The following is a 12633-nucleotide window of genomic DNA, read 5'->3' as shown; positions in this document are numbered from 1 at the left end:
ACTTGAAAACTTTTGACGAGTTGGTTTTATTCTGAATTCATTTTAATTAAACTTTAAATAATAGATTGTAAGTAATAATAATGGTATATAGTACAAATATGTGTTTTATTATTAAAGTAATACTGCAATAGGGAATGTAATTGCTTTGCTTTATTCAGTTCTGTTTGCTGATAGGTCCTTAACTTCTTTTCGTTGAGGATTCTTAAACGTCCTTTTTCCATTTAAAGCATTGTGTGCAAACACTGTTCATTCCTACATCTAAAAACAGTTTTATTATCTTCAAAATATAGAATAAGAGACTTCTAGAATATTATTTAAAAATTTTAATGTTGCTTAAATTATGTTTTCGATTAATTTAATGTTATGCATTGTCTGCTTATAAATTGTTTTCCAGGTTATTTATTTATTTACTTCTGTTCCTGCACACTGTGCTTGGCATATTAACACTGCAGAGATTGAGAATAAGAACAAATTGGTTCTATTAAAACTTCAGTAGGGCTTTGAAACTAATTTTTTATTAATTGTGCATTTTTATATTTTACTTTAATACTGAAAAATATGCAAAATTTAGCAAAATGACTCAATTTTTATTTTTTTTTTAAATTTGAAATTGTTTTCAAATTTTATTTTATATACCAAGGTTCTTCTGCTTCTTTTAAGTAAGAAGTTTAAAACACCAATTGTCAACAAATACTACATTTTATAGAAAATGTTCAGGCTAATGTTTAACTGCAGATTTGAAGTAAAATAATGTAACGTTTTTCATGGAAAGGGACTGTTTTAATAAATTGCTAATTTAATTGCTTAATAGCAATGATATTGTTTTTCTAATTATTATGAAAACATTATAACTTTTATAACATGCATCTCTGATTATAATGCATAATATCAGATTTTAACGAAAGTTTCCTATCACTGCAAATATCGTATGCGCAAACAGTTCGTGTTGGTATGCTTAATCATATTTTTTCAAATGATTTTTGCCATTAAAAAAAAAAAAAGAGCCTTGCTTTTGAACACTATGATGTGAAATTTGTGAAACCCTATTGTTATCATTAAGTACAAGGTGTCGGAAGTGGAAGTATCAAGCTATCAGATTAGAACCATCATTAACTTCCAGTTCTTTTTGCAAAAAGTCAGCTACAGAATGTCACCAAATTATGTGTACAACTTTAGGTACTAATTTTGTATCATATGACCCTGTAAAGGTTTGTTACTGAAGGTTAAACTGTATGTAACTGTATGTATGACACTGTAAAGGTTTGGTACTGAAGTTAAAAAACAAGGACTCTTGACATTCAAGAAGCAGAGCACTCTGAATTCATCAACTTTCTGATGTTGATGAAGTCCACCTGCAAGAACTTGTGGAAGAAGCTCAGGCTGCACCTACTCCAGAGCTAAGGAGTTAGACGTTAGTGCCATGTCCATTAGTCTTGCTATGAATCACATAAACTTGATGTGCAAGTTCAGTTGCTGAATGCCGCATGAGTTGACTCTAGCAGATAAGGACAGACATGTTCGGACCTGCACTAATCTGCTTGAATATCAATGTAAGGACAAAATTCTGGATCGGATTGTCACTTGTGATGAAAGGTGGATTTACTTCAACAACACAGGCTAAAAAGGGGGTTGCTTTGCGCCCGGTGAGCTCGTCGGCAGTGGCACTGAGCACAATTTGACTAACAGAAAGGATCATGCTTTGTATCTGGTGGAATTGTGGTGATAGTATCTACAAAGAGTATCTGGAGAAAGGTAAAACCCTCGACAGTAATGTGTGTGGCGAAATGCTAGTCAGTGTACTACTATCAAGGAAAAATATCAAACTGAGTTCCGGTACAAAAAGGAAATATTCTATCAAGATAATGCAAGACCATATGGGGTTTGCATTCACCGGCTGGACTGTATATAGACTCGAATGGGGTCTTTTGCCACACTTATCATATAGCTCTGACATCGCTTCTTTGGACTTCTAAATTTTTTGCACACCTTCATTTTTTTCACACTGTCTTGCTAGTGCTATCCTCTGTTCTGCACAGGACATCCAAAATGAGGTTGATAAGTTTTTTAACTCGTGGCCACCAAATTTTTGGGCCAGAGGCTTTGAAAATTTACAGTAATGTTGGCAGAAAATCATAGATTTAAGTGGTGGTTATTACCTGCACTAAACGTACTGCTTTCATGCTTTTTGTAACTTTATTAAGAATGTTTTTTTTGGCAGAAAACTTTCATTACAATCAGAGATTTCATCAGCAAACAGTAACTGACATGGCCTGAATAAAAGATATACTGTCACTAGTGACTAAATTGGTTTTTGGTGACTAATATGGTTTGAAAAAAAGTCTATTGTCATTTGCTGGTGACTGACATGGCACTTAATATGTTAAACAACATCTTGGGGAGGGGGACATCATGGCGTCTTGGCACACAAAAGTGTCCAATATTTTAGAAAAAAAAAAAAAGATACCTTTAAAATTGGGAAATAATGAACTGTAAGTAACTGCAATATTTTCTTCAAGTAAGCTCCAATAAAATTTGTAAATGTCAAGTTTCATACAATATAAAAACTTGTTTTCGAATCGTAGGTGATCCATAACTTTTGAAAATGCTAAAAAACTTATTCATTTTAATTCTGATATATTTAATAAGAATGTATTCAAATTATTATACTAGTTATGAATCAGGCAGATAGTTGATTTCTTTCCTTTCTTAAATGATTATATCAAACTCAGAATTAAAAGATGTTTTAAACATGGTTTACAAATACTCGGTGTCCACATCTTCTGATATGTTTTAAGTTTTTGTAATGGACCATTTTCACATTCCATTCCAACAGAACAAGGGTCAGCTTGATAAAGTTCTAAAAGTCCTCATGATAAACAGAGATTGGAAGCACACAGTCAGTATTCTTTGCAAAACCTTGCAAAAAAAGTCACATGGAATTAAATCTGATGATTGGGATGGCCACCACATTAGTATGTTTTCTCCATGTCCTGTATAGTTCAATAAACCTTATTTACAAATTTTGATTGAGATGCATTAACAAATGCTTTCTGTCTCTGGCAAATTTTGACTGCGATACCCATGCAGATAGCTTTAGTAATGATCTCTGCAATAATGAGCTGACAAATGTATTATTAAAAGGGGTATTTTTTGCATTAGAGTATAACATCAGCATGCTTTTGTTCAAGTAAATTCTTGCAATAATGTAAAGATGTCTGCCATACTAGCAAAGATGGACACATTGAGCAGTTTTTAAGTTTGTAAAAAAAAAAAATTGTTTTACTGGCAAAAGCAATAATGATAACAATATTAATAAACACATTTCTGATACCAATCCTGGATTAATTTACTTTAATGATCAGATTTTGAAATAATTACATGTATATAGCAATGATTTATCAAAAACATAGCTACTTCCTAAGGAGCACAACAAAAGGAGATAAAAGTCCATTTTTTTTAGTCCTCCGTGATTAACTTAAATTAGGTTTTGTTGTGTTTTCCATTATCAACCTGCTTACTTGCACTCAAGGAGCTAGTAAATTTGGTTTAAATTTCTTACATTTTTTAATAAAGTTCTTTATTTATTTGCATTAATTATGGCAGCTAAAGAAACTTATTTAATGAGTTGGTTCTGTTTCATTTATAATGGCTTTTTTAGTTATATATATACATATATATGTGTGTGTGTGTGTATATATAGTATTTATTTCTTGTATAGATGTTAGTTTAGCCATTATATTTTAGATAATTGCGGTAATATGAGTGAATAATCCACCTGTGGGTGAGCATTAAAATTTCTGAATACTAGTAACTTGATCTGGGTTCAAATCCCTGCAAATAGGCTGTCTGCATGGGAGTTTTCTTGATTTTTACCATGTGTAACATGAATGTGTATCACTTTCTTTAAAAGATCATCAACTAAGGCATTTTTTTCCTTAGGTCCTTGTGTGCTTTTCTGTAATTTAGATAATCCAGTTCTTTTACTTTGAACGTGAAGTATGTTTTTCACAGTTAATAAGACATCATCATTGAGCTTTATTTAAATAATCAAATTGTGTCCATAAAACCAGCACTTGATTATTGCCTAAGGCCAGAAGATTAAGGCCTCACTTTTTAAAGTTTCCTCAAATTATCCTATAATGCCTCATAAAGCTATCTCCTGAAAGAATGCTGTGCCTTGGGCTCCAGTCTGTCTTGATCAAACCATGCATAAAGTATTCAGCATCCATGATTGTCCTTCTAAATATATATTTTCACTAGGTAATCATTAATGCATAAATTAGATATTAGAAGTGAGTCAATAGTAAATGTTTTTAAATCTTTTTAAAATTTTAGTTATGGCTTCTGGAGAGCAGCACAGCCCTTCCAAAGGGCAGAAAATTAGTACCAGTAGTTCTAGTTCTAGGAATGAATCTAATGAGACACAGTGGAAGTTGCTGCCAAATAATCTGGTAAGTGTACATAAGTAAAAAATTATAAAAAGTTTATTCTACATAAAATAATTATGTGAAAACAACCATGTCATTGTGTAGTACAGTTAATTAGAATTTATTTTTAAATCTTAAGTGTACGTCCACTGTATTTTAGAAATGGTCTTTTTTAATTTTTGAAATCCATGTACAGATATTTCTTTATAGCATGAATCCTATATCACTGCTTTGCTTGTACAAGATAAGAAAATTGCTGAAAGTCTCATATAGCATGGCAGTATACTGTCATTCAAGCACATTAATAAATATTCATAAATGGCTCTTTTTACACTTTATTGTATGTATGCAGCGGAAAAAAAAGGTCAGTTCTATATCTCCCGTTCTATTGGGCCGATTGACAAAATTCAACTTGCGTTTTCCATGTCTCCAAATAGTCACTTAGGATATATATTAGATTTATATATGGCTTTATACGAGGGCCATCCAGGAAGTAGATTACGTTTCCGTCTGTGTCCGCTAGGGGCGGGGCTAGCGCGACCATCTTGGGGTCAGAGCGTTGCGCAGCTCAGTCTGCATCTAGCCGTGCTAGTGAGAGGTTCGTGCTGTGCTCCGTTCAGATACTGTGACGGTTTGAAATGTCTGCGTTAATTGAAAATCCCGCGAGCTGCGAGGTGCGCTCAGTAATAAGGTTTCTGACTGCAAAAAACTGTAAACCGATAGAAATCTATCGGCAGCTTCGTGAAGTGTATGGGGACAACATTATCACTGAAGGTGGAGTGCGTCAGTGGGTCATAAGATTTCAAAATGGCCGAACCAATGTTCACGACGAAGATCGAAGTGGGAGACCCAGCATAGTGACCGCCGAACTTCTCGAAAAAGTCGATGCTAAAGTCCGTGAAAATCGAAATTTCACAATAACGGAACTTTCTTTGAGTTTTCCACAAATTTCGCGAAGTTTGTTGCACGAAATCATCAGCGAAAAGCTTGGTTACCACAAGTTTTGTGCAAGATGGAAGGCAAGAAGAGGTAACGAAGTGGTTGAAGGCGCAGGCGGCCGAATTTTTCGACGAAGGAATTTCCAAGCTCGTACATCGCTACGATAAATGCCTTAATTTGTATGGTGACTATGTAGAAAAGTAGTATTTGAGTGTGGCTTTCATCTGTATATAATAAAATTTGTTTCCTATACTTTGTTTATTTTTTTATTCCAAAACGTAATCTACTTTCTGGATAGCCCTCGTATATAGCTGTACATGGATACCGAGCTTGTGCAGTTCTTTGACTTGTTATTTTGGCTTTGTGTAGTGGCAATTTTTCGCCGCTACACGAAGAAAAATTAACAGCTCAAAGAATTGCACAAACTTGGTATCCATTACGTCAACCTACTTTCATTTAAAAAAAATCAGAGAATCGCATAAACTTGGCGTTGCGCACTCCCTTGACTTTGTCCATGTACACATCGATATATTTTCACTCAAGTCAATGGAGTTACCCAGTTCTACAGTAGAGCCAGACAAAAAATACGTAATCTCAATAAATTACATTTTAAATCAAATAATAACATAAAAAAAGGAAATTCATCTTATGCATCTAAGCACTACACAAAGCAAATATCACTTACTTTATTTAGAAATTTCCGAGTCTTTCAAAATGGGGCACACAAAATTCCTTAATAGCATCCAACTTCCTAAAATTATCTGAACTAAAATCCATATATCGGCATCGGCGCATAAATTCACAAAAATAAGAGTAAAAAATATCCTCCGACGTTCAACCATATGCATTACGCATTTCCTTCCTACAAACAGGACACTTATCATGGCTACTAAGTAAACCTTCATTTACACACCAGTCAGTTAATGTACTTTTCCCCTTTTGTTCCAAATCGTAGAGAAATTCAAATTAATCTTACAACATTTAGCCATTATACCATCTAAACCACAAAAAAAGCAATGTGCTTCCTAACCAACATACACCATAAGCCCTTACAAATCTTTTTCCTGTCATTCAAAATGTAGAGCAACACGCAATCAATTAGGTCATAATAGGGTTTCCATAACATTCAACAACTCAGATTACCATAAATGAAACAATAACTTGGCGATAAATGAAGCAACAACTTCACAATAATACAAAGGACACCCTTCAATCTACTCTAACCCTGTGTTCTAACATAGGTTATTTTGACACAAAATCTTTTTTTTTTTTTCCTGAAATAACATACCAATTTTTTTCCATATTTCAATCCTACAACTCAAACTATGCCTAGTTATTAAATTTGGTAATTTTTGGTGAGAAATTTATGGAGAATTAAAAAATTATCTACACAACTTTTGTTTAGTTTGCACCAAGAATAATTCACTTTCCGAACTTCTTAATTTATAGAACCTATTTTCCTCTCCTTTTTCTTCATTGTCCACAAGTGGAAAAAAAGTCATCGTTCATACTTTCAAATAATTTTAACAAAGTTCGTAAACCACATTTGTGTTATTATCGCTTATAATAAATACGCCAAGTTTCAAAACGCACCAGAATGTAAGTTCACGTATATGGTAGGAAATTTTGAATAAAAAATTTAAGATGATGGCAAAACTTTTATTGCTTTTAAATCAAAACTTTTTTCAAAAAATTTATAAAAATTATTTAAAAGTACAAATTTTAAAAATGAATGGTAAAAATAGACAAATTTTATTTGAAATGAACCTAAATTTCGAAATATGAAAGGAAGAAACAAGTAAGTTTAATAAAAAAGGACATATAAATAAATATCTATCAAATTCAATTAACATTGAGGAGCTAAAATTTTGCGAGGTAATTTTTTTTAAAAACTACACGTGTGATTTTTACAGAACTTATCTGTTTGGCATAATTTGAGTCATAGAATCGAAACATGGAAAATAATTGACATGCTATTTCAGAAAAAGTCCAATTTTGTGTCAAAATACCTATATTAGAACAATGCTACATATAAATTTAATACATATCCTAAGTTGCTCTTTCAAGAGTGAATTTCGTGAATTGGCCAGGTAGAACGGGAGGTATTAAACTGTCGCCTTTTTTTGTGCAGTGTACATACTTCAGTAACAGGATTTTTACTCTTAACATTTGAATTTACGTACTATGTCATTGTGTGTAGGATTTAATAACAACCTATTTATTTATACCTACAAATTCCATAGGGCAGTAAAATCATTAGAGGAAAATCTGTTGAAATTTACAAACATATGAAAAATTGTGGCCTTTAAACTCAAGACTTTATGGGAATTAAAGGTTGGTTTGAGAAATTAAAAAAACATTCTGCAATTCATGGTATAAGAATTCAAGTAGAATCTGCATCACCTGATCATGAAGCTGCCAAAACATATCAGAAAAAATTCAAAGAATAATTGAAGAATGAGGATCTCCATATAACAGGATTTACTAAGAACTTGAAAGGGTTAGCCAGCAGAATAACAGATTTTTAAAGAGGGTAGATATTACAAAAAATCGTAATGAAGAAATGGGTTCAGAAAGTAATATTATTTGACCTAAAAAGTGCTCTATCTTTATTGTGCTGAACAGTAATGAAGAAAAAGGAATTTAGTAAAATTAGCTTGAATTAAATGAGAACAGAAATTTATGGTTTACTTCTGTTTTTTTTTTTTTTTTTTGTTTCACATATATTTGTATTTTAATAAAAATCCTTGAATTAAAAGAAATATTTTACCTTTAAAAGTTTTTGGAATGCATCTTTCTATTTTATATTGGTTGCTACTCTACTATAACATGGTTTTACATAACACAGCATTTTTTAGGAACCAATTTACCAAGTTATAGAAGGGATATCTGTAATATGATCGTGAATAACTAACTAATATACTTGAGTGTAGCCAAAAGCATTCCTTAACATGTTTGCTGTCATCTATGAGAATACTCGTTGGCTAACAGCCAGCTATCAGAATACTCATAGTTGATCATTTTACCTAAAATACTGAGTACGAGTATTGCCATTGCAAATGCATGTGATGTTTTAGGTATTTGGCTAACAGGAAGGAATTTCTCATATTTTGAATAATACACTTAGCATACTGAAATGGATAATTCATTTCTCAAAATGTAGATACAATAACTAAAACTGTAGGATGCAAAAACATATCTATTCATGACATATTTTCAAGATCACAACAAATAAAAGATTTTTTTTTTTATTGTATTATGTTGACTTTGTTGAACTCTGAGTATACTCTTGTGACTTCTTTTAGAGCAAGAACCCATAATTGGGTGTATTTCACTGGGGGAAAAAAATATCTTTTAATACTTTCTTCCTAATCGTATTATTGTTTGTCATTTAAAGGCAGAAAAAGTTTCCAAATTGGCTTTTGATGAAATATACATACAATTTAGGCCCATTTATCTATAAATTTAAATTCTATTTTACTGTCGATTTTAATTCTGTTTTACTATTATTTGTTAAACTAACTTTTTCTGAGCAAATATACTTTGCTTTCTAATAAAGTAATTATTATTATTATTTTCTTTTGACATTCTTAAAGGCTTGCAACCTCATTGCTAATATTGCCTACAGATTTTTACCATGGCAATGGTTTTCTGCTAAATGATAGGAAATAAATTTCGTAATGCCATCTGTGATGATGTCACACTATTTTACGAGTTATGTACCACTAGCTCATATGCAAACAGCTGAAGGGATTGCATCAGATTTAGCAATATGTCATCTTACTATCTTTGTCTAAAACTTGACATCATTTACGTTCATTTAGTTTACAAATTTTGTCTGTTTAGCTGCAGTTCTGTTAGTTGATCTCCTTGCTATTGAAATTTTTCTTTGGAGAAGTTAGATAAAAATAACCTTTAAGAAGAGCTTTTAAAAGGTGAAAAATTTATGATTCTTCAGTAACTGAACCTCCCCCTTTTTTTAATTCAGTTTTGGGCTTGAAGGAAGATGTTCTCTCTGGTATGTAAGGATATATTTTTCTGCTCTAATTTATTTTGCATGTGGTAATTCTTGGAGAATATCTTTTCATATAGATGAACTGTTTATTTTACAACTGTGGTTTAATGCGTTCAAATTGTGAGCAACTGAATTCAAGTAATCGAAAGCACTTTTTTCTTGTGACAGGAAAATGAGTTCACATGATAAAATGTGGCCTTGCCTTATTGCAAATTGAGCATAAATTTTATAAAAATAATATGGAGCTCTGTTATCTCTGGAATCTGGATTCTTGATGAAACAAGCATGTCACCTTACTTTTTGTGTGTAGGAGGATCTCTCTTTCATCATTCAGAGAAGTACATGGACCAACATGAATCCTATTCTGAGCCATCAGAAGCAATTTTTGTTTGATAAGCAAAGGTTAAGGTCTATAATAATGTTTTCAAGAACCTACTGCAATGCAACTTAACTTCCCATCTGTTGATAGATAAGAGAAAATTAAGAATCACCTAAAGGTTGAAGGTGAATAAGAGTTAGAATTTGGATCATTAATTGGGAAACATGGGACTTTTTAGGTGTGAAAAACATCTAAGAAATCTATTTCATCAACTGAAGACATTTTTTGAATAAATTCAATTGAAGAAACGTAGAAGGTAATTTTTTTTAACTAGCAGCAATAGGTTTCCTTTCTGACTAGCAGTGGTGGGCTGCTGATTTTTTTTCAGTCAAAAGTATTCAAAAAATGTCTATAAATTGAATTTCCTGGAAGCTTTATGCATCTAAGAATATCTTTTTGTTCTGATCTAAGTTTAACCCCTGTTTACTGTTAACTTTCAAAGAGAGATTTTTAGTTACATTAATTTTTCAGTCAGTAGATGACATTTGGAGTTTTGTTTCATATATTTTGGGCAGAAAACTCTGAATTTTCTTCTAAATTCTTGTATAGGCTTATATTTCATTTATCTTATTTTCATATTCTTCAGAAGGCATTTGACCTTCAAAACTATATGTATAGCTTATTTACCTATGTTAAACCAATTCTTATTCTTTGAGGTTTGTTTTATTTTTTATGTAAAGTGCTTAAGAATATGTATAAATTTTCCATTTATTCATAACAGTGCTGACTTTGTAATATTTTTTCCCAATTAATTATATTTCATGGTGCTTAAATTTTTCTGAATTTTTTTTTAGGAATTAAGTACAAGATCTAAACCATCTAAGAAGCAGAGAAATAAAGAAAAATTACGAAGCTTTCCCCCAGAAGTATCATCTTCATCATCCAATGTAGCAGAAAATTTTTCCTTTAATCCTAGTACTTTTTTTAATTGCCCAAGGGCAAAGTGCAATACTGCTTCATGGCTTAAAGATCAAATGGTAAATGATGAAAAATCTAAACGAAGAGCTTTTGAATCAGATGAGGTATGTTAGAGAATTAAGTTAATCTAATTGTAAGTTCATTTTTATAATAGTATGCATAAAAAAAGTTCTTTGCATTACTCAGCATAGAAATTGAAATAGAAAGTGATTATACATCCTTATTTGTGTAGGAGTGCAGTGAAAGTGGAATGGCATAAATATATGAATAATGAAATACATAAAATATATGAAATATGGCATAAATATATGAAAGTACAAGTTCTTTTTGTCTAAATTACCCACTTTATGAATATATATCTGGCTATGTTCATATTGGAAAGATTTATAGCTGATTGGCTAAAGCCATTGTTTTCACCTAAACGGCTGAGCTTATGGTTTTTGGCTAAAGGTACGAATTAAGATAGTGTATGCTGAGATCAGCTTAAAATTATTGAATCTTCTTGGGCTTTCCAAGGTTTTTTGCATATGTAATGTAAATATGATGCTGTTTTTCAATGAAAATCTTTCTTGATATGATCAGTCTCACTGTTTGAGTAATCTGTTGACTTATCATTCCCTTAACCCATTAACCACCAAAACTACAAGGAATGATTCTTTTCTCATGAAAATAATAGCAATTATTAAATTAAGCATTTATGACAAATTTACATTGAAAATAAAAAAAAAAAAATGCTCTTACCTGTGGAAAAAGCGAGTGTTGCGTTCGCACAACGTCAGCGGAATAAGACTACGGATGTTTAGTGAATAGGATTGTACTCGCGCGATGTTTCCTTTGAGTGAAGCACTGGATTACTTTTTAGCTGTATAACATTTTATAAATCTATTAATCACTTTACTTGTAATATATTTAATATTAAAATATACATTATATTTCTTTTACAAATACAGATTATTTCAATTGAAAAATTCAAGCATGAAAAGCTTCAGTACAATCATGATGTAAAGCTACATTACATACTTTGCATCTATATACAGTCTGGCTGTGGCAGTCTTTAAAATGAAGTCTTGTGTTATCATTGTACTTTACAATAAAATGTATACCATCTCCATGCAATGGTTTTTGAATGCTGAATTTACTAGGTCTTCCTGTTGCTGATCTATTTCTGGCTAATTCTACACTCTCAATAGAAGTTTGCAAAAGGAATAATGCAATCTCGCATCTGAAATCTAAAACCCACTTTTTATTTCCAGTAGTAGAAAGTCATGATATTTAGTAAGTTTAGGTACAGTCTCACCTTTTATAATTTATCAGTATTATCAATTAAACTATTGTCAGCTAAATGCAAATTCTGCTTCATATTCCTGTACTGTAAACGTGATATCGATTCTCGTACAATAGGAACAGAAATGTCCTTATCAAGTAACCAATACATTTCTTCTTGAGGTAAAGAATGATATCCCATAAGCAATAATATTCCAATAAATCTTCCCATATAGGCTTCAGATGCAATAAATTGTAGTAGGAGATTTTTTTTTGCTAAGCGTATATATTTGTCTGCTCAACGAGAAGAGAGTAAATGTCTAAACCAGAAAGAAAATCAAAAATCTCTCCACTAGTTTTACCTTGCATTTTGTCTTTTATAGTTTCTCTTCTACCTCTTCCTTTATTTTCTTCCTGAGACATAACTGACGGTTCCTTTTTTATCAATTTCAAGTTTTCTGCTTTTTAAAATTTTTCGTATGACTGCCACTGCTTTTAAAAGGCTGAAACTTGCTTCTTCCTTGAATTTCAACTTCCCCAGCAATATCATTTGGTAAAATATCATTATTATTATTTAAAACATTGTCATTTCCTTCTTCTTCATCAGTAGCTTCTGCCATTTCTGGGGGAATAACAAAAATATCAGTTTCATTCTGGTTATTGTTAACATTATCATCATCAGTTTCTTCATA

At 31.6% G+C, this 12633-nt stretch overlaps 1 protein-coding gene across 7 annotated transcripts in view; it reads left to right on the top strand.

The window, feature by feature from the left end:
• LOC118183667 (uncharacterized) overlaps positions 1-12633 on the top strand; it is a 315563-nt gene that overhangs the window by 11916 nt on the left and 291014 nt on the right. For all 7 annotated transcript variants that reach the window (XM_085808069.1, XM_085808070.1, XM_085808072.1 and 4 more), the window contains exons 2-3: positions 4336-4451; positions 10555-10782. In XM_085808069.1, coding sequence (XP_085664195.1) covers positions 4338-4451; positions 10555-10782 — 342 coding nt within the window. In that variant the 5' untranslated portion in view covers positions 4336-4337. The remainder of the gene's footprint in view (positions 1-4335; positions 4452-10554; positions 10783-12633) is intronic.

This window comes from Stegodyphus dumicola, chromosome X1, assembly GCF_044657685.1.
Source record: "Stegodyphus dumicola isolate Sdum_Otavi_A_Nest chromosome X1, ASM4465768v1".
NCBI lineage: Eukaryota > Metazoa > Arthropoda > Arachnida > Araneae > Eresidae > Stegodyphus > Stegodyphus dumicola.
Note: the sequence above shows the minus strand (reverse complement) of the source record. Positions and strands in the feature narration are given on the sequence as shown.